Source organism: Benincasa hispida, chromosome 10, assembly GCF_027475165.1.
Source record: "Benincasa hispida cultivar pf3 chromosome 10, pf3_genome.v1.1, whole genome shotgun sequence".
NCBI classification, from domain to species: domain Eukaryota; kingdom Viridiplantae; phylum Streptophyta; class Magnoliopsida; order Cucurbitales; family Cucurbitaceae; genus Benincasa; species Benincasa hispida.
The window spans coordinates 13,204,678-13,229,396 of NC_143487.1; the positions used below are offsets into that span (position 1 = coordinate 13,204,678).

At 29.3% G+C, this 24,719-nt stretch overlaps 1 protein-coding gene across 1 annotated transcript; it reads right to left on the reverse strand.

Moving 5' to 3' along the window:
• Positions 1-4,076, reverse strand: HERK1 (hercules receptor kinase 1). Its single transcript, XM_039045273.2, has 2 exons — positions 3,599-4,076; positions 1-3,471 (listed from the first exon to the last, which is right to left on the reverse strand). The coding sequence occupies exon 2, from the start codon at positions 3,287-3,289 to the stop codon at positions 773-775; it is 2,517 nt and encodes an 838-aa protein (XP_038901201.1). The 5' UTR covers positions 3,290-3,471; positions 3,599-4,076; the 3' UTR covers positions 1-772.
• Between the last annotated feature and the right edge of the window lie 20,643 nt (positions 4,077-24,719).

A 24,719-nucleotide genomic window follows, 5' to 3' on the forward strand; every position in this document is an offset into this window, starting at 1 on the left:
TTCGACAACAGCAAATTAAAGAGATATTGGAACATGAAACACAAGAATGCGCGGCTGTTCATTACATAGTTGAAATATTCAGATTCTCACAAAGAAAACAATATCAAGATGAAGAATTGACCTAAATTGCAGAGCTAAAAACATACACAACAAACTACAAAGCGCCTTGACACCGGTTTTTATGGGGAAAAAAATGACCACCATGATCATTGACAGGGTGCTCAGCTAAGTAAGAAACATTAAAAGACTAGATGTCTCAATGATACTAGACAAACACGAAATAGTGGCAAAAGAAAAACGATTATGTTCGATGAAGAGATGTAAATCGCAATCAATCGGTAATGGAGATGCGAACTACCTTGTTCGTAAAGAAGTAACATGTTTGATGGATATTGCATAGACTCACCTGCACAAAGCCCCTTCTGTACAAGAAAAGAACCCAGTATGTTACATGTAGTTTGACATTGAAGAAATCCTGAAATTTTGGTTTGATTTTGGCTCCTCCCTCTGTAAGGGAAAAATGGCTATTTGATGTGAAAAAAAACCAACTAGAGACTAGCATGTTTATATCCAATGAAGCAAGGAATGTTGTTTAAACGGACGTCATTGCCTGAAGTATACAAAACACCTCATATTCAGCTGCGTCGGACCAAAAGATCAGAAACATCACTCTTCACTTCGATTTTTTATGGGGTTGAGAGTAGTTTATGGGGAGTGGATTAAATCATTTATAAGAATCAACTGGATCGTCTAACGCTAGAGTAACATCAGGTCATCTACCCTCAGATTTCACCAGCTGAGAGAATACCCTACTCATTGAGACTCCAGAGAGATCATCCACACCCGGAATGTCGAACCGTGTGGCAGAAACACCTGCCTCAACGTCGTTGAAATTGTTAATTTGTGGAGAGAGCTCACCAATCATATTCGTACTGTTATCTTCAGGATCAACTGCAATGACAGCTTCTTGTAGCTGAAGCGCATACTCCAAATTCCATAACACGTCCCCCATAGATGGCCTATCAACCCCATAGTCAGCCAAGCATTTTTCAGCAGTTTCTCCAAACTTTCTAAGAGAAGTTGGTCTAATTTTTCCTACTAAAGTAGGATCAATGATTTGGTCCAACTGCCCTTTCTTCTGCCATTTCATTGCCCATTCAGCTAAGTTTACCATTTCTCTAGGAAGGGTTGGATCTATGACAGGTCTTGCACAAAGGACTTCAAACAAAACAACTCCAAAAGAATAAACATCTGATTTCTCAGTCAGTTGTTGCCTCCTGAAATATTCAGGATCAAGATACCCAAAACTTCCTTTGACAGCTGTACTGACATGGGTTTGGTCAATTTCAGGTCCAGTCTTTGAAAGCCCAAAGTCAGCAACCTTTGCCATTAGAGTTTCATCGAGTAAAATATTCGCAGACTTCACATCACGATGAATAACCGGTTTAGCATAACCAGTGTGGAGGTAATGAAGTCCTCTAGCGGCACCGATGCAGACCTCTAATCTCTCCTTCCAGCTCAAACTAGGGAAATCAGAACCATATAGATGACTCTTCAGGGTCCCCTGTTCCATGTACTCATAAATCAGTATCATCTCATTCCTTTCATCACAGTACCCAATCAATGAAACAAGATGACGATGACGGAACTGTGATAGCATCTCGATTTCAGTTTGAAACTCTGCCAATCCTTGTTGGGAACGTGGATTACCCCTCTTCACAGCAACTTTGGTGCCATCATTTAAAACTCCTTTGTATACTTTCCCGAACCCACCAATACCAATAACCCAGCTCTCATCAAAGTTATTCGTAGCCTCTTGAACTGTTGCAAAAGGTATGCGATATCCATAGTTGGAAGCAGCACTTGTGATTGTGCCATTTGAGTATTTACTTCCCATAGTGTGTGACATTCCTCCAGCTGTGGATATTGAAATCCACGTTTTTGATGGAGCTTGATGCATTCCCTTTCTTTTTCGTCTGTGTAGCATAAAAAGAATCACAACCGATATAGCTGCAACAAATGCCCCAACACTCACACCCACAATAACGCCAATGTGCTTACTTGAAGAAGTCGTATCTGGAAAACTAATTACAGAGTCTTCCCCACTCAGACTGCCAACTGAGTTGTTCATTTTCATGATTTCCAGACCATTTAGAATGGCATTCGGATACACATTGGCTATACTTGCTGGGCCAATACTCACATGAAGAATGTCACTCTTGATCACTCCTGTTACAGAGTCAATATAGTATGCAGTGCTCAGAACATTGTTAAGAGGAACACTGATATCTAGATCCCGAGCAACCAGCCAAGAATCAATGTAGACATTGAAATAAAGTTGGTGTAGAGATTTGCTCACAATGTCACAGAAGTGAAACCGAACAAGATACTGAAACTCAGGATCCACTTTAAACTTCCATGTCACATTGAAATTGCTGTTTGGATCATCTTTCGAGTTCATCTCAGTGAGCGTACCGTAGACAACATTTGGAGCAATCTCTGGCGCTGCCCCTTCAGCACTGTATGTAACAGCTGCAATGTTAGAGAAACTTGTTGCAGAATTCTTATTCACTAGAAAGCCTTCATCAGAGACCCAACTTCGCGTAAGAGGATCATTATCAGGAGCGACGCTCGGCCCACCCATATTAACCCTAGCAATTGTCTCATATGCCTGGCTAGACAGCCCTTGAAATTTACCGGATGGCTCTAACAAATCGGCTTCATCAACAATGACAATGTCGGGAACAGAAGTAACATCGATGGCGTTCACATATGAAATGGAGCCATTGACAGGAACAAAGATAACTTCAAGAGTATCTGATGCTATGTTCACAGAGAATTCTTTGACTATAGGATTCTTCCCTGCAACTAAATCTCGCAGCAGAACGAAATCTTGGGTCGAAACACTAAAATTTGCAGCACTCATATTGAAGCCAGAAAACACAAATGGATAGAAATAGAGACGGATCCAGTGCCTTCCAGCCTTTATTGGAAACTTGTATTTTGATGGTCCTGTAAAAATTCTAGCCGTTTTGAACAGCGAGGAATCATTAGAAGAACTGGCAGGTACTGAAGACATATTAGAATCAGCCAGAATGACTTGTGGGGTTGAAAGCAACTTTGAAGCCAAATTATCAGCCATAAAAACACGATTACCCACAGAGACATTAACAGCCGATCCACAGTCAATAAGATACTTATCTACCGGATTAAACACGCAAGAAATAAAAGGCAGCAAGGAAATGAACAAAATCCAGAACAGCAATCCAAATCTTCTTCCACAATCCATCGCTACAAGTTTCAAGAACCAATCAAGAAACAGAACCTGATTCGAAGCAACGCCTTTTGAAAACTAGGGTTTTATAAAGGAAAAACGATCAACAGAAATGTTGGTTCAATCAGCAGCTGCCTTATCATCAGAGATCCAAACAGTGATAGACCCAGATGTAAATTTCTGAGCAGGAGACAAATCTGAGGCAAACAGGGAAGAAAAGTACAATAAATCTCAAAAAGCACCAAGTAGGTTGAAGTTGAAAACAGCTTTAATAATAATAATTAAAAAAAAAAAAAAGGAAGAACATAGAAACAGTTCCATTACATGCAATAAGATCAAAACAAAAGAACACCATGAAATAATCCCAGAGTCAAGAGGGGGGACTATAGAACACGTTGTGAGACAGCTGACTTCGTTCTGGCAAAACTCAAAATAATGAAGTTCATCCCTGGAAGTAAGTTTGTAAGAAAGTAAAAAAAGAAATGGGGGGAAAAGAGATGGAAGAGAGAAGAAAGAAGAAAAGGGAATAAAAAAGTGAATTAAAGGAAGAAGAGAAAATTTGTGAGGAGGAGGAGGAGGAGGAAGAGGAGTTGGGGTTTAATGGCGGGATTGAAAAGTAACAGAAATAAATTTTTTAACCGAGTAGAAAGAAGAAAGGTTGCAGAAATGGGTAATCTGATTTTACGGCCACCAAGAATACGCCACAAAACAACATAAGCTATCGGCGATTAATTAAAACTTTATTTTAAAATATGCTTTTAATAAGTTTGGCATTTGGCAGCGTGCAAATGTCATCAAATTCGATCCCATTAAAATTCTTTAAATCTTTTTATTTTAAGGCACATCAGCTTTCTCAATTTAAACCCCAAAGTTTCCAATATAAATTTTAAATTTTATAGATATATTAATTTAAACCCTAAACCATTGCATTCAAATAAAATAAAAAATTATTCAAAATATTTTTTTTTTAAAGTTTTTTTAAAATAAAAATTGATTAATAGTTTATGAGCCGTCCATCACGAGGCCGTCGTCAGCGACCAGTGAGTCAGCACATGGATTTCGGGTCCGAGTCCGCTTACTCTCTCAAATATTTCCTTCCTTCTTTTTTCTTTTTCTTTTCCTTTTCTATTTTTACCAAATATATGTTTTTTTTCTTTAAATCCTTTTTCAAAATTTTAATTAAGTTCTTACGAGTAATTCACTTTATTCCCTTATAATGTAAAAATTGGTCAATGATAAATTTTCATAGTATACAAATTGACTAGGTTAAAATAGCATAGTTCAACCGACAATCATATTATCAATCTTAAAGTTAGAGGTTCGATTCCATCACTTTATATAAAATAAAAAAATGTAAAAAAATTTAGAAGTCAACAAAATATTCTATACAAAATAAACTCGAAATTTCTACCACCTTTTTTATCACTTTAAAAATAACAATTAGAAACTTCTCTCTCTGATGACACTTTTCTCTCTAATAATCTATCAAGTATTGTGACATATAAGTCTATTAAAACATTTAATCTCATATAATATCATTAAAACTAAGAGGGAGTTCGAACATTTCATCGTGGATAAAAAATACTTGAGTGTTTAATTGCATTTTAAACTTTAAATTTTGTATCTAAAACATATATATTGAAATTTTCCAATAATTTCAAATATATCAGATTTTTTAATTCAAATTTTTAACTTAAACATCTATTAAATACAAATTTGAAAATTCACTAATTTATTAGATATTTATTTGAGTTTGTTTTCCCTTCAACCTAAAATCCTGAATCTGATAGAGATCTTTTTATTTAACCAATTGTACAGCTACCAACTTCATCTTATTTTCCCATTTATTAGTTGTGTGTGTATATATATATAGTCAAATTTGAACAAGTCGAAATATGAATTATTTATTTATTTTAATAAAGAGATAGGAATATGATTCTATTTTGGTTGTTATTTTTATAGAAAAATAAAATTCTTACATCTTACGAAATGGAAAAAAGGAGATAAAATAAAATTGGTAAACATGCATTCACACTGTGGTTAATTGATTTGACCACTTGTCCACATCGATACCTAATCTGATTGTTACGTTTTTGCATCAATTTCTCCAAGTTCAACGGGAAAAAGAAAAATAACAATAATAAATAATATTTCTTTTCAACTAATTAACCACTCAACTTATGTTTTTTTTTCCACTTAAATGCTGATTTTTTTTTTTTTTTTTTGAAGAAACATAAATGCACATTTGGTCAAATCATAATTTGCCATATTGATAATTTTTTTATTTTTTAAAATATTTTAATTCTTTTTTTTATTAGGTGAGCGATGAAAAGAGAAAACATAGAAATGAATGCATAAGATGTATACAAGTATTACCTTTTTTTTTAAATATCAATTTATACACATGAACTTTTTGGATTTGTATTAGTTTAGACTCCGTTTGATAACCATTTTGTTTTTTTTGTTTTTGTTTTTTAAAATTATATATATGGACACTACTTCTACCTCCAAATTTTTTATTTTGTTATACACTCTTGACTAATGGTTTAAAAAATCAAGTCAAATTTTGAGAATTAGAAAAAGTAGCTTTCAAAAATTGTTTTTGGAATTTGGTTATCAATTCAACCATTGTATTTAAAAAATGTGTATGGAATTTGGTTATAAAAAAACCAAATGTTTACCAAATGGGGGTCTTAAATTCTAAATTAGTAATTATATTAATTTAAGCCTTAAACTTTGGTGATTGTATTATTTTAAATCTTAAACTAATAATTATATCAATTTAAACTATGAACTTTTGTAAGTATATTAATTTAAACTTTGAACTTTTATTACTATATAAGTTTACACTTTCCTTCAAATCTAATTTGAAAAAGATCATACAAAATATTTAATTTTTTTCAATTAAATTTGTAAATTATTAATTAAGAATCTAAATTGAATCGCTACAAATTTAAATATTTAATTGATAAAATTATAAATTTCGTACAATACTTTCAATCAAGACAATATTTAAATTAATATACTTTCAAAAACTCAAAATTTAAATTTCAGAGTTGGATATAAATGGATATTTACTCTCATCTATATATAAAGACGTGCCTATCGTTCTTTTAAAAATTGTTATTTATAATTTATTAACAATAATTTTCACGTTCTTACTTATCAGGAAGGGTGGGCAGTTCTCCTTTTTAATTATTTTTTAAAATATTTATGTGTGGGCTTTTTGTCATTTACAATTTTTTTGTTATTCGTTTTAAATAATGTTTTGTATAGGATTGTCAATTTTTAAATTTACCTAGTGCATTTATGAATTTTGTTGGCAAATAAAAAATGGAAGACTTTACTTTAGTTATTATTTTTAAAATAATGTATTAACTTTTCTTTTGAGTTTAGTAATTGTGGAATCCAACCACCAATCTATTCATTAAGACATGCTTATGACAATAATTCATTAACTTCAATTATAATGTCATAGTATGAACACTTTCAGACAATATACCTATCACTAAATTTTGACATATACTGAATTTGTAGTTTTTTAAAATTATATTTATATTTATATTTATTTTTATTAGTAAATTACATATTTGGATTTAAATTCAAATTTTTTTTAAGTATTTAAAAACTAGAAAAATTGTTTTAAATGACAAAACTACTGAAAATATTTTTAAATATAGCAAAATATCACATAATAGATATTAATAGACTATTATCATCTTTCACTGATAGAGACACTGATGAATGTCTATAAGTGTCTATCACTACTAGATTGTGACATCTAGTTATATTTGTAAATATTTTGATTTATTTTACTATATTTGAAAATAATCCTAGAAACTAACATTTTTAATCATTAATATATTTGAATTTAATTTATATTTGATTATTGTGATTTCAAAAGTAACATATTTGGTCTCACAATAATCATAAGTAATAGAAGTAGAGTGGTCATTATTATTATTTTTTTAATACATAAGTAAAAAACCAAAAAAAAAAAAAAAAGAAAGAATAATAAACTAGGATAAACAGGTTTGAAAATCTCTATAGATAGCCAAGGTTACCTACGGCAACAACAACGGGTGATCTTCAAAATCTAAATCTGCACGATCATAAGCCACAATATTTCCTTCATGATTGACCAAATGAAAGCTATGATAAAGTCACTATGTTGTTTTGAACGAAGAGCATCAACAAAACATTGTATCAAAAACTTTTAAAGAATCAGAGAATCCACTCCATCCAAAAAAAAAGGGGTGCAAGCCAGCTTCCATTGTGATATCAATATAATTAAATAAAGCTAAGACTTTCGATGATTCAACAAGGCCATCAATAACTTGATAAGCTTCAACTACAAGCATTATCAAAATTTTACTTATTATCTGATTCCTAGTAATATTTTTAGCATTTTTTTGTCCTGAAAGCCAAATTTCTATTGTTGGTATCTATGTTAATTCTTTTTAATAGATTAATCATTCGATAAAAGTTAAATTACCATCCCATTTCATGAAGTGGTCTTGGGTGTGGGTCTTTTGTCTGGCCTTCTTACATAAATATTTTAACATAAATTATATTTTTCATTATTGTGCCTTTTCTTTTTTAATACCAAACACGTTTGAACTTCCTTTATTGCCTGCAACATCTTTTTTTTAATTAATTAAAGAGTAAAACTTACGTCTCTTTTATAAAGGAATTTATAGGGAGAATATAACGTATAAAAGTTTTATTCGTTTATAGTAATAGTTTCGTTTTTCTTATGGGCGGAGAGAAAAGAGAGCAATGCTTGAAGCTTGATAATTCTTTTAAAATTCAACCCACTTCAATACATGAGTTTTGCTCAATCAAACTCACAATATAATATAATTAATTAATAAAACTATGTCTATAATATAGATATATTTAACACTCAATAGATCGAACATATTTCAATTGATATATAGATATAATAGAGATAAAAAAAAAAAAAAAGTTTGTGATTTGAATCTCTCTATTCCTAAAAAAATACTAATCGATCTCAAACATATTGTTGGTGAAAATTGAGTTTTAAAAAGAAAAATGACTTTTGAGAATCTCACATCGGTTAAGTTGGGAAGTGAATTCTCCTTCATATACTCCTATCTTAGTCCTTAGGTTTGGAACCCAAGAGGTACCCATATTTTAAAAAGAGTGAGGAGATAGACCAATGTGGGCGAAAATGGCTTATGAGAATCCCACATTTTGGGAAGTGAATTCTCTTTCATATACTTCTACTTTGACATTTTTCAACGCTCCATATATGGCGATGAGTGCAATCAAGTCAGGTGATGCATACTCTTTCCACTCTCTCAAACATTTTTGTTTTTCGAGCAAATCAATCTGAACGATGTGAGTTTTCGGTCAGTTACGGTGTATTTTCGATGGAGATAATTTTTAATACAGAGCCGCGAAACGTAGATCCACGACTCAACTTATAACGAATTTTAGTTTCGTAGGTTCCACATTTTTTATGACCACCATTTTCTAACTGACTGTCAAGTTTCACTGCAAGAGGGTTACAGATTCCAACACATATAAATCAAAATAGGTAAATAATCACTTCAATCATAGTTTATTAAAACGTATAAAAGTTAATTATGCGACAAGGACGCAATAGTTTGGAGAATTAAGGCCGGAGAGTTGTTTGATGGAAGATAAGAGGTTTTGCAGCACGGACAAACAGTGCAAGGGAAAAATACTCATCAAACAATCTACCAGTTTTATTAGATTAGATTATATATTATAGAGATAAATTATTAAATATATTGAGGGTTTTTATTTAGAAAAATCGACAATAAACTTATATATGAAATTACATAAACTAAAAGACATTTAGTATCCATTTTGTTTTTGAAAACTAACTACTTTCACCTTCAAAGTTCTTCTTTTATTATCTATTTTTCACCAATAATTTACAAAACCAAGTCAAATTTTGAGAACTAAGAAAAATAGTTTTCAAAAAGTTGTTTTGTTATTAGAATTTGGCTAAGAATACAACAATTGTACTGAAGATATAAATCATTCTAAAAAATATAGATGAAATAGACTTATTTTTTTTAAAAAAAAACAAAAAACTAAATGGACTAAATAGGGTCTAAATAATTGAAAGTATACATATCAAAATGATATTTAAAATAAATAAATTATGAGATAAACATAATATAGAAAATAGGCTGTTTTCAAATATAGAAAAATAAATAAAAGTATTCACAAGATATATTATTTTAGAACTATCAATGATAGATGTCGATAGACACTAAAGTCTATCAGTATCTATCATTAATAGTTCTAAAATTTTATTATATTTTGTAAATAAATATTTTTTTTTTATAAAAAATGATGAATTAGAGGTAATTGATTGATATTTAGTTAAAATAGTTAATAATTTTTTTTTCAAAGAAAAGGGGAAAAATAGTGAGAAGTAAGAACAACACCAAGTAATTATTGCTGCAACTTAACTAGAGAGAAAACTAAAAAGAAAAACTTAGAGAACAAATTTTAATAATTTGTTTGCCACTCTTTGAACCCAAGAGAAAGGGAAATTTGGCTAGTTGTCATACATATAATTTTTTTTTTCTTTAAGTTAAGGTAGGTCAATTAGAAATTTGCATACAAATAATTAATTTCTTTTTTAAAAAGCCGTGTCAAATTGAAAAAAATGGAGTTTGTCAAGTATTATTATTATTTAACAAAAAACTAGTTCGTCAAGTTCTTTCTTTTCTTTATTCTTTTTTTGTTTTTCCTGAAGTTTTTCTCACAAAGAAAAAAAAAGTATTTTTGAAGCTACACTATTTTAGCCCTAGGTATATATTTGGTGGATGAACTTTAAAAAATATTTAATAAATCTTTAAATTATATTTCTAGACTTTAAAAATTGTCTAATATGTAAAATATATATATATATATTTTTATTTTGTGTCGAATAAGTTCTCTTATATTCTTATTTAGTGTCTGATATATCATTGATTTATTAAATATTTTAAATTTTGTGATTATGGTATAATTAAATATCAAATTTATATCAATTAATAGATCTAAATTGAAAGTTTAAATATCTATTTAAAAATTCATTAAAAAATTTATACCTCAAAAGTAGTTTTGAAGTCAATTTTTTTTTTAAATAATGATAATTTTTAAATAAATAGGTTAAATTCAAAATATCTTTATATATACTAGTTAAAACTACGTGCATTAAAGGTGTTGATGGTAATTATTGACATATTTAGAGAATCTATATTTCAAAATAGTTTTTCTTTTTTTAGAATAAAAATTGTAGTAGACCATTCTCTATTATCAAGTAAAAGAATGTTGATTGTATCGTTGAGATATTTAGAGATGAAATCAATTGATGAGATAGGATAAGACAATTGAGTCGGTTAAATGGTATATATATATATAGATATATAAAATAAAATCTATAACGTAAAATTTTTTAGATAACATGATGTTTTTTGGATTAGAGATAAGTTGTGGTTTTTTTTTTTTTTTAAAAAAAATGATGTGTGTGCATTTTTTAAAATTATTTTTGATAAAATGTGATTTAAAAAAAACTGCTTTAAATGTGTGAATGCCAAAAAATAAGGGAAAATTAGTTTTTTTTTTTTTTTATATGGTAGATTTTTAGATAACACATTTTTTTTTTTTGTTGTGAACTAGAAATAAAATTATATGGTTTTTAAATAGCATGATATTTCTTTCTTTAAACGTGAATTAGAGTAAAATTTTGATTTTTTTTTAAGTGTGAAGGTCAAAAAATATGAAAATAAAACCTTTTTTTTTTCTTTGAGAAATAGTATCATTTAATGTGAATGATAGATTTTTAGATAACATGCAAATTTTCTTTGTTAAGTGTGAATTAGAGATAAAATTGTGATTATTTTATTTTATTTTTTCTCTCTTAATGTGTAAATGTAAAAAATGGGTTTTTTTTTAAAAAAAATTTAATGTGTGAATGCCAAAAATAATAGGAAAAAATATTTATTTTAATAATTTAAATGTAGAATTAAATATTTCCATGACTATCAACTAGAAGGGTAAAAGTGAAAATAAAAAAATTCTCTCCTATACCCGCTTTTAGATTTAGATAGTATATACATGGATAGATTTGTAACTTTAGCATTTTTTTTTTACCAAGCAATAATATAAATTGAGATGTGTTGTGAAATTGGAGAACACAGCGGAATATGAATATGGAGAAAAAAATAATACAATAATAATATATAATATAAATAAATAACAAAATAATATAAAATAATATATATATATATATGTATAAATATATAATAAATAACTTAAATAAAATAAAGAAATAAAGCAAATAAGAAAATCATGAAATCATGAAATTTTCACTAAATTTTTCTCCAAAAGTTTTGGATTTCTCACCAATCTTCACATCCTACAAAATGCATAAATGACCACTATTTATAGGAGAATTGACAAGTAGGATGTGGCTATTAGGACACTAACTATGTATAAATTTGTGACACATGGTTCTATTTGGGATGGGCATCTATCTTCTATGATATTTATAATACTCCCCCTTAGATGTCCATATATATATATATATATATATATAAATAAAAGATATGTCTCGTTAAAACCTTACTAGGAAAAACCCCAATGGAAAAAAAATCTTAATGGAGAAAACAAAGTATATATTTCATATAATATAATAATTCTAAAAGAATATAATATATTTGCTCCCCTCATGAAAACATCACTTGAGATCTCTGAGTCGTTGCATTCCAATGTTGTGCACCAATTTTTCAAAGGTTGGTGTAGGTAACGACTTTGTAGATAAGTCTGCCAGGTTATCTTTCGAATAAATTTGTTGTACAGTGATGTCACAATTTTCTTCAAAATCATAAGTGTAGAAAAGTTTAGGTGAAATATATCATTGGAAGCTTTTTACTATAAGACAAACCATATATTCCACGAATGTGCTGAGTGATCAATCTTAGCCATACACATTTTCAACTAGCCTCGTGAACTGCAAAAATTTCAGCATGATTTGAGGAAGCGGTTGTTATAGTTTGTTTCACCAATCGCCATGATATGATAATTCTTCCACACGTAAACAGATAACCTATTTGAGGTATAGCTTTGTGTGGATCAAATAAATATCTAGAATCTGCATAACCAACTAGATCAAAATTTAATTTATTTGAATAAAACAAACTCATGTTGATTGTTCCTCAAAGATAACAGAGTATATGCTTAATTTCATCCCGTCTTTTTGTTGGAGAAGAACTATATCTAGCTAATAAATTTACTGAAAATGCAATATCTAGTCTTGTATATTAGCAAGATACATAAGTGCACAAATTGCACTAAGATATGGACAAATAGTTTTTTATTATCATCTCGAGGTCGAAATATATCTTTCCTCACATCTAATGAATGAACTTCCATTGGAATATTCAATGGATGCGCTTTGTCCACATAAAATATTTTCAAAATTTTTCATGTATAAGTTGAGTGATATGAATAAAAATTTCATCTACTAAATTCTTAGTTTGCAAACCAAGGAAAAAAAATTTGTTTTTCTGCGATCTTTCATCTCAAGTTCATTGTTAATATATTCTATTACCTTTGAAAGCTTTTCATGAGTTCCAATTATATTAAAAAACACCAACATATACAGTTATAATAGAAAATCCAGATTGTGATTTCTTTATAAAAATACATGGATGTATTGGATCATTTTGATATCCTTCTTTCAACAAATATTCACTCAGGCGATTGTACCACATTTATCCTGATTGTTTCAATTCATATAATGATCTTTGTAACTTTATTGAATACAATTGATAACTTGTAGAAATACAAGTTATTGTTCTCTCAAAGTTAGAATAATTAGGATCTTTGTTGATGTAAACGCACTTATTATAAGGAAAACGCATGAAACTCCATATATGTAGTAAACTCATACAAAAGTATCCTTTTAAGTAAAAAGCTGCTTCACTAACGTATTTCAACGTAGGAATCAGAGAAATTTACTAAGCGTTGCAGTGAAGGGCAACACAAGGGGTATGCATCCCAAACTGTTCGACGCATGAAGGATATAGTTGGCTCGTGCATTTCATGTCAAATCACCACTTACAGACATGGGCATCTAACTGATGGCGTCTGAGCAATCCAGAAGTAGTAGGCTGTCTCAGGATATGAAAATTAATGCAGTCAAATCACCAAATTGTTAAGAGATTACCTATAAAAGAGGAAGCCACCTACAAAATAAAAAGTTATACAAATTTTAGAGTAGACAATTACATTAAGCCAGTAGTTAGAAGCTCTCTGTCACCTGCAAGCATGAAGTAGGAGGGACGACCACCATTCCACCGTTGATCAAGAGGTGCTGCTGGAGAGAAGCTCGAGAGAGATATCTTTTTCAACTTTTCCATCAAGTTGGTCATAACAAACATTAAAAACAAGTCAAAGAGGACAAGAGATCCAACTCTACGGCTTGACTTCTTCCTTTTCATCTTACATTTTCATTCACCATTTTATTTCACTGAGCTGAGATTGTTTGTATAAACATTTGTTATCTTTAATTCAATCTTATCTTCAACCATTCATCACTTTTCCATCTGTTTACTTTCAAAGTTGTTGTGTTTGTAAACTTTCTGGCTTGATGAGAGCATGAAATTTTTTGCTTTAGTCTTCCTGATCAATTGATTAAAGTGATAAAGTAGGTAAGTCATTCGAGAGAGTAGTTTAATTATTGAATGCATCAAGTCAGAACGTGAAGTAATCTTAGAGAAATAATTGCTCATGTATTTCGTCTATTCTTTGTAACTAATGCATGCACCCAAGAGATAGGATTATGTGTGGCATACGCATCGAGAGATGTTGAACTTAGCATGAACTGAAGAACAGAAGTCCCAACGCATAGCACAAACACTTAGATTGTAAATAAACATCTGCACCATCTTCATTCCATCAATATTGTGTTTGTTGGGAATGTCCTAGAACTCGCAATTCGTAAATTTTGTGTTAAACATTCTATTTATCAATAAAATATTATTGAGTATCTTATTTCAATAAAGTTGTTGTTTTTCCATTCTATTATAAAAATCCAATAAACACATCCATAGCTATAGTATGAATACTTTAACTTTATATGGTGACATAAACAAAATCAAGTTAGTAGTACATAGCCGAAATAGTCTATAAGTATAGGGATGAAATTGAGTATCTCATCCTGGTAACACTACTGGATGCGGCTTATTTTGTATAGGTAATACAAATGATGTGATCCACAGATCATTCATGTAGAGACATGTGAGTGAGAGCATCTTATGCAATGAGTATGCATATAGACTGGACCACGAGATAGTCATTTTTCTTTATAACGACCATTTACTGCTAAACTGATTATTTCATATTAAATTAACATAGGATAACTCGATCTTAATCCTAAGCTAGCTATGTTTATTCGGGATTATCCTTTCATCTGCATGGGTGAGGGTAGTCCAACAACACTGCCCAATAAGCCTTCCATTTTGGGATAAGACTGGATGGATAGTTAGAGACATAGCCCTGCAAGATGGAATTCACCTTTACCCATTTTAGGGTTAGCAGATGGGTTGTTCTCTTAAGTGCTGATTCCAGGTTTTGAACAATCGAAGTCACACCTTCTCATGATAGAGAGGGACATGATTCATAAGTGGTATTATGAATCAAATTGTTCATTAGAGGGTCAGTAGGAACTTAAGGAACAAGATGCATTTACAGGGGTAAAACGGTAATTTTGTCTCAACTGTAATTATGAACGACCTGTAAATGATCAACTTACTTATTATGGTTTACATGGACAGAAACATATCTATAGTGAGGAGAGTGCACCTATCGAGCTATAGTGGTGTGTCTTGATAGTTAACGAATAGTAATTAATTCGATTAAAAGAGTTTAACGAATTAATAATAGATTGTTGGAACTCATGACCTGTAGGTCCATTAGGTCCCTCTACTAGCTCATAAATTGGAATAGAAAATTGAGTATTGGATAGGATAAATTTTGGAATTAGGATTATGAATTTGAAATGTTAAAATTCAATTATTAGAGTTTTCGATTGGTTGTATTTGATACAATTAAAACCGTTTAATTTAGTTGAAATTAAACGAAATTGGAGAATCAATTAATATTCAAATTATGATTTAAATATGAAATTGAATCATTTTGGTAGAATTGGTGTTTTATTAATTTAATATTAAGATATTAAATTAATTTTCTTTTAATTAAAATGTTTAATTGAAAACAAAATTGGTTTTATTTAAATTAATTATTTTGAATTAATTTTATAAAAACTAATTTTTAAATAAAATGATTTTATTTAAAAACAATTTTAGTTTAAAATTTTTTTTTTTTTCAAGTTAGTGGATTTTTCCAATTTAGAAAAAATCCACTAACCAAATCTATGGTGGTTTATCACCTAATTCCACCATCTTCTTCTTCAATTCTAAGTAGGAGTTGCCTCCATGCAACCTAGCTTTACTGCATGATTTCAGAGTATAAATTGAACCTCCATATAAAGAGTTTGATAAGAATTCAGAGGTTTTGATATTGAACTGCTGCAAGGTTGAAAACCCTCTCAAACCATCAAAATTCACCTAAAATTCAGCTTGATTTGAGTGTTTCCACCACACATTCCTTCTTGAGCTTTGTAGAGAAGACCTTGTTGGTGCTCTTGTTGAAGTTTCAAGTTCAATCTTGAAGTGATTCTGCTGAATTCATGGACTAAGTCTTCAAAGGTAAGTTTTGCTTCAAACCCTATTTGAACCTTTTTTGAATAGTATGTTTAAAACTTAAATTAAGAGTAGTTAGAGTGTTTATTAATTATGATTTATTCCGCTACATGTTAGATTACTACTTCAGTGTTCAGAAGAGCTTGCTATTCCTACTAGGAAATCAACGCATACCATTTACACTTGAAACCATTCCTCCATATATCTCTTTCTCCCTCTGAACTTCTATTTCTTTTTGCATGCGTACCATTAGTCTAGTGTAAATAACCAACACCTCTATTAATTAAGAAGCCTCTGCATTATATATGAAAATAATTCATGCATTAGTACATTCTAGACCATGCGTTCAACCCCTAGACTTACCAGAAAACTTAGGTTGGATTTATATTTGGATATAATTTAAGAGAACTTGTACGCATTAACAAGGTGTACACATATCTATCACCAACATAGCCTATTTTCATACGAAGAGATAGATAAATCCTTAATCCATCTTCACTTATCATAATCATTCATCACCATTTTTCTTTCATCTTCAAAAGCACATTTAGAATATAAATTACGAGCGAACAACAATTCTCGAAAATTTGATTTATATGTTTCAGGTACTTAAATCCTTCTGAGATTCTCATATAAATATCATTATCAAGAGATTCATATAAGTATGCGGTGACTACATCCATAAGATGCATGTCCAGATTTTCATACACAGTCAGACCAATTAAATATCATAATGTAATTGCATCTACCATTGAAGAATACGTCTCCTCATAATCAATATCAGGTCTTTGTGAAAAATCTTGTGCAACTAGTCTTGCTTTATATCTTGTGACCTTATTATTTTCATTTCTTTTCCTCACAAATACCCATTTGTATCCCATAAGTTTGACACCTTTTGATGTTTAAACTACTTGTCCAAAAACCTGATGTTTTGAAAGTGAGTTAAATTCGATTTCGATTACTTTTTTCCACTGAAGCCAATATTTTCTATGTCAACATTCTTCAACAGATTTTGGTTCAAAATCCTCATTTTCAGATACAATATCAAGAGAAACATTATATGCCAAAATGTTGTCAATAACTACATGAGTCTAATTCTATCTTTTTCTTATCATAACATAGTTGAAATCTCATTATCATCTTTAGGTATTTCACCTTCCTCGTTGTCATGAATTTCTTCGTGAGTATTTACATCCTCAACTAGGTCTTCTTAACTATTAATTATTTTTCTTTTTCAAGGATTTTTATCTTTGGAACCCACTGGTCTATCACGCTTCTAGCGTGTTCCAGGCTCATTATGGCAACATGCCATGTTGGGATATCAATTTTTGATGGAACATTTGCAACTGGTATATGCGATTTAGTTACTTTCTTTGCATATGGTAACTGATTTATTATATTTTGCAAATGAATTATCTTCTACACTTCAAGTTCACATTGATCTATACAGGGATCTAAAGAGACAATAACGATGCATTTCATGTAATTTCTGTTTCCAATTTCTTAATTCCTCCCCCTAATGTTGAAAATTTTGTTTCATTAAAATGTCAATCATCAAATCATGCAATAAATACATCACCTTTCAGGGGTTCAAGATATTTAATAATTGATGGGGAATCATATCCTACATATATTCCTAACCTCCTTTGAAGACTCATCTTAGTACGTTGTGGTTGAGCAATTGGAACATATACTACACATTAAAAAATTCTCAGATGGGAAATATTTGGCTCATGGCCATAAGCTAATTGTAATGACGAGTATTTATGATAAGATACTGGTTTAATGCATACATGTGACGCTGCATGCAAAATAGCATGTCCCTATACAGATGTAGGAAGCTTATCTCTCATAAGCAATGATCTAACAATTAACTTTAAACATTTGATGAATGATTATACTAAACCATTTTGTGTATGAACATAAGCTACAAGATGTTCAACACTTATCTCCATTGACATACCATAATTATCAATAGCTTGAGATATAAGTTCACCAGCATTATCAAGACAAATGGTCTTAATTGTATAATCAGAAAATTGTGCTCTTAACTTAATTATTTGAGCAATTAGTCTTGCAAATGCAAGATTTTGTCTTGATAATAAGCAAATGTGTGCCCATCTGTTGGACGTGTCTATTAATACCATAATATATCTAAATAATCCACTTGGTGGGTTAATAGGTCCACATAGATCACCATGAATTCATTCTAAAAATCCATGTGATTCAGTCCCCACTTTGACTGGTGATGATCTAATCATTAATTTGTCTTTAGAGCATCACATGATAATTCATTAGATTGAAGAATCTTCTGGCTCTTCAATGGTTGTCCATTTGAATTCTCAATAATTATTCTCAACATTGTAGATCCTAGATGACCCAATCTTTCATGCCAAATTGTCAGTATGTTTGGATTCATGAACTTCAGGTTCATTGTTGCATATGTTTTAATTATTCGTATATGAGTATAATATAATCCAGAAGATAAAGCAGGTGGTATACGTTTTTCATATGAAATAGTAGATTTGATATAAAGACACTCCTTATCATTCTTTCTATCAGTCTCAATATGATAACCATTGCAACGTATATCTTTAAAACTAAGTAGATTTCTCTTTGACTTATTAGAGAACAATGCATTGTCAATTGTAAATTTTGTTCCTCTAGGCAAAATAATATTTGTTTTCCTAAATCATTCAATCAGATTTGCAGAACCTGATATTATATTCACTATTACTTCTAACATTGTCAATTTGGAAAAATATTTTCTACTTGTAAGTATTGTATTTGTAGTTATACTGTCTGCCAGACATAGATTTTTTTTGCTCATTTTTTAATCACTCAACATATGAAAATGATCCAGGTTTCTTCATTAAAATAAAATAATTACAATAAGAAAAACAACACTTGGAATATAAAAAAATTTAACATTAACCAAGGGAAAAAACATGAAAATAAGAAAAACGGACAACATTGATACTAAATATTCTCAAAATCAAAGGAAACGTTTGTTATATCATCAATTGTTCCAATTTTCTCTTCAGAAGATTTGAAAAAGTGTGCTACATTCAAATCTGTTATATTGGATGAGTAAAATATCTTATTATCCTGATATACAAAATATGCTTCCACGTTTTTCCCTTTTTCCTTCAGGTGGTTTGGTAGAGATCAACTAAGTGTTTTGATGTACGATAGATACGTGATCAATGCCCAGTTATTCCACGTCGAAAATATTTATTTTTTCAACACTTTTTGAACTCTTTATCTTGTGGAACTTTTCCTTTGAGATCATCATTTTGTATGTGTTTTTGAAATTTAAATGATTATAATGACCACCACAAAAATAATAATTATTTCTTCCTCTACCATGGTCACGACCTCGACCATGACCACGATTATTAAAATTCACAATATTCACTCTAGGGAATGTTATTGTTCTAGTTGATCGAGATTCATGATTTTTCATCAACGATTATTAAAATTTACAATATTCACTCTAGGGAATGTTGTTATTCTAGTTGGCTAAGATTTATATTTTTTTTAATCAATAATTTGTTATTTCATCCGGCCACGAGAAGACATCAGATGCGTGCAGAATATTTTTTAAATATTTCTCTCAATATTGCTACTGTAGGAGCATATCAGAAATGTAGAAAAATGTATTCTCTAATAACATATTGATTTAAAATTTTGGAGTCTCAAGTGCATCCACTTACAAAGAGCTTTAGGACGAAAAATTGTTTTCTGATGATCACATTTTTATGACATCTCAGTGTATTTCGGCATTAAGCACTCATGACTAATAATTATTACCATTTACCATTAATATCAAATGCTACAAATTCTAATTTTGTAATATTTTTCATAGCAACACTATTACTAAATATTATATTTATACTAGAAATTTAATATATATTAAATATGTAAAATAATATTTAATTTATTAATTATAACGAATAGAGAAAAACCGACATACTTTTAGGACCCAGCTTTAGCGGAAAAGTGATAGAAGCTCGTGCTAATAACTTGATATGAAATTTGGGAGCATAATAGAACACGACTATGGAAAAAATATAATATAATAATAATATATAATATAAATAAATAACAAAATAATATAAAATAATATATATAAATAAATATAGATATAAAATAAATAACTTAAAGAAAATAAGAAAAATAATGAAATCATGAAATTTTCACTAAAATTTTCTCATCTTCACCGTCCTACAAAAATGCATAAATGATCACTATTTATAGGAAAATTGGTAAGTAAGATGTGATTATTAGGACACTAACCATGTATTGTGACATTTGGTAATATGTTTAAAGACATATGATTCTTTTTGAGATGGATATCTATTTTTATAATATTTATAATACGATGAAGTGTTAAAATTGTATGTGAATATTTAAAATAGGTACAATTTATCAACTGATTTTAAATTCAAGTAAATGCAAAGATGACACTTGGAATTACTTTTTTTTCTAAATATAATTATTAATAGACATCAAATTGTGGAAAGAGACTGTCCTGAAAAAAATTGTGGAGAGAGACCAGCTTACCAATTATACTTACACACGAATAAACGAGAAATTCAAATATGTTTAAATAAATGTATATTTAATTAAACAAAAATAAAAAAAACTAGGCTAAATAAGTCAATAATTATTTCCCCATTCAAATTTAGTTGGATAGACATTGACAGGTCAAAGATCAACTAAAGTGTGTTTTTTAGAATTCTTTTAAAAATTCTCTCCAAACTAGCTGTCCCCTGGTTTTCTTTTCTTTTTTTTTTTTTTTAATATATTTTATTAGTTTTTTTAACGGTGATTGATTGATTATTTTTATTATACAGTTCAAAAATGTTTTTCAGTATTATATGGAAATTTCTGAGAGTTTTCAACGGAATATGGACTTTTAATATATAATTAATTAATTAATTTCTAAACTTATTTTTGGAAAATAATTATTTGCATTCTTTTAATTAAAAAATAACTTCATAAACGCCCAAGTTGAAGGGCAAAAAAAAAAAAAAAAAAAAAAACAAAAACAAAAATCAAAAAAAAAAAACACAAAAAACAAAAAACAAAAACAAAAGACAAAAAGAAAAAAAAAAACAAAATGACACTTAGGACTCGTTTGATAACATTCCTGTTTCCAGTTTTCAATTTTCCGTTCCCCTTTCTTGTTTCCTCTCCTCTTTTTTGAGAATATGTTTGATAACTATTCATGTTTCTTGTCTCTTGAAAAAAAAAAAAACAAGAATAGAAACTTGTTTGATAATTATTTTTGTTTTTTGTTTCTTGTATTTTTTTTCTTACATTTTTTTCATATTTCATGGTTTAAATATAATCTAATTATATAAAATAAAATAATATATATACTATGCATTAAATATAAAAAATAATTATTAAATATTTAAACTATCGAATACACATAAGTCTCGATGTAAAATTAATATCAATAATAGAATTGTTTCTATCATTTGTATGTTGCTAAAATTTGATTTATAATATTATTTCTCACTAAGTCATTTGTTTTAAATTTAAATGATGTAGACTCAAATCTAACTAAATTATATTATTATGTAAATATCTTGGTCATAAGAATATTAAAATGAATCTAAATGAATATCTTAGTAAACAAAATTATATATATCGTACCATGTAATGGAGATCAGATCTTGGTCTGGATCCGGTGGTTCTGGGAACAATATAGTTTACCTGCTTGCCTACTACGGTTAAGGGAAATCTTTCTGTTGAAAGGCAAACAATGTGGGTAGTATCCAAAGAGGAATACTTCCAGTAGTCTCGGCCATTTGTCCCACTTCCCTCCCCATTTCATCAAAAAAATAAGGAAACGGGCGACGATTTGGCACTAGATATCCGGAGGTTCCGTTTTGGGCAGGCTGGTGCCAGTCCCTGGATGGTCTAAGTTCTTTTCTTACTTTAAAAAGAACAAAAGTCCCTTGTCTTTGTCCTTTGGTTCTTGGGGACTGAATCTCCTCCTTATCCTTAACAGCGACTAACGGAGGAATTTTTTTATGCTGTGAAAATTAGTTAATAACGAGCTTTCTAGCTCTCCCATCCTATGAGCCCTGCGAGCTCACAAGTCATCAATGATGGTCAGGAAAACGAAGGAGCTACTTGGGATTGGAGGAATGTCGAATGCATTGTCACTCTCCTCAAGTGGGTTAGAAAGCAAATCCCTTGTTAAGTTAACGATTGATGCGTGTAAAATTGTAAAATTATAATTCGTTTCGTATGTAAGAAAAATAATATATATATATATGCATACTACAAAATTTAAAATTCAAAATTGAAAAAATATTTATATATACATATTGAAAAGAAAAATTATTTTAAACGACAAAACTACTAATAATATTTACAAATAATAGCAAAATATCACCGTCTATCTGCGATAGACAATAAAATTTTGCTATATTTGTAAATATTTTTGTTCATTTTCCAATATTTGAAAATAACCCTATTCAAAATTTGAAATTTGAAAATAAAAATAATATAAATCTACATATTTGAAAATTCAAAACTCAAAATTAAATTTTCTATATTTGTATATATTTTGGTTCATTTTTCTATATTTAAAACAAATCAAATTAAAATTTGAAAATTGAAAATCAAAATAATATATAAATCCAAATATTTAAAAATTTAAAATTCAAATTAAATTAATATATAGATATAAAAAAAATTAAAAAGAAAATAAATATAAATACAAGAAAGAAATATAAAAAAATATAGAGAAAAAACAGACCTAAAAGAAAGAAAGAAGAAAATAAATATAAATAAAAGAAGTAGATAATTATAAAAGAAATATAAAAGATACCGAAAAAAGGAAATATAAAAGAAAGAAATAAGAAAGTAAATATAAATAAAAGAAACAAATAATTCTAAAGTTAATATAAAAAAAATATTGAGAAAAATGAAATTTAAAAGAAAGAAAGAAAAATAAAATAAAAAAGTTTAAGTGGGATTTGATTCTAAGACCATGAATATTTAGTCAAATTTACATTTTAATATATGTTGGGAACAACTTTAAATAAAATAAAAATAAAATAGGAGAAGCTACTTTTTCGTAGTTCCTCAATTATGGTCCCATTTTTAAGAACGTTTCTTAAATTTTAGGAACAAAAAACATGAATGATCATCAAACATATCGTTTATGAAAAAATTGAGAAATAGGAACGAAAATATTATCAAATAGAGTATTAATAATTACATCACCAACTCAACTAAGAGTTCTGATTTGGAAAAAACAAAATGTAAAAAGAAAAAAAAATGTCCAGCCATACAATGGGCGAAACTCAATTCTTAGCACAATGACGAAAAGATAAAAAGACTTTTTCCAGAGGTCTCGCCAAGATATCATGATCTCATACCTATATAACTCACTAATTCAAGTAGATCTCAATGTGCAAAGATATTTATTTATGTTAATTTAGCTCTTCTTTTGACAATATTTGTTATTTTTTTATTTGAGATTGATTTAAATGTTTGTTTCTTGCATCTACATATGGGTAGTCGATAATTTCACTAGCATATAACTTAAGTGGTTAGGATATTTGTTTCTCTAGCATGAGTCATAATTTCATATTTTTACCATTTATTTGGAACATATAAAAATCTCTTTTAATATTTTCTTCTCTTCTCATATTTTTATTAATGAGAGTTAAAAAAAAAATAAAATTTTAAACCATATTTTGTCTAAACATAAAATATAGAACTCAATTGTGACCGTCAATATAAGTATAATTCAATTGATATGGTTTTGTACAATCAATCTCGAGATTTTAGGTTCAATTTCTATTTCTATTCACATATTATTAAAATAAATAAATAAAAAAATATAGAAGAACTCAATTGTAACTAAAATATGGATACTCACCAGGAAGTAATTTTGCACCAAACAAAGTTGTGAAGTGCAATAGTTTAAGGAAACACAGCTACCTCACAATGTGGAGCGCATTAATAGTGAATGGGAAAAAAAGCCTAATTCTTTCCTTAAAAAAAAGACAAGGAAAAAAAAAAAAAAAAACTAATTCAACACTACATCCAAGTCCCCTAACATGCACCAAAAATAACAAGTATATATATATATATATTAATTTGGTTTTTCGTACTTTAAGATTCGTTTCATTTTAGTTGATACAACTTTAAAATATTTAGTATGGTCTTATACTTTCTAACTTTGAGTCATTTTAATTTCTACTTTTAAAATATTCATTTTAGTTTTTATAGGTTCAACTTTGATTTAGTTTAGGGCAAATCGAGCATAGCTCCATTGGCATCCAAGTGTTGAATACAGGAAGACCTTCAGACGACGAATAGGACAGCCGCAAATGGTCAGGAAATGGCGGTCGGGCAAAGAACGGAACCTGTAAAACAAAAGCTCATTATAGGCTGAGTTGCAGAGCTCGCTCTCTTTAAAACGTTTCACGGCTCTGCCCAAGTGTCCAAGCAGGTCAGGAATACTGTCACGTCGTCCCCAGGCTAAAACAACCCCCCCCCCCCCCCCCCCCAAAAAAAAAAAAAGAAAATTCGATCGAAAATGCATTATTACTGACCGGAACACACCCCCTTCTGACTGAATGCTCAAAAAACGGAAGCAGGGAAAAAAAAAAAAAGTAGAGGAGAGCGATGGGAATGGAAGGAAGTGTAAG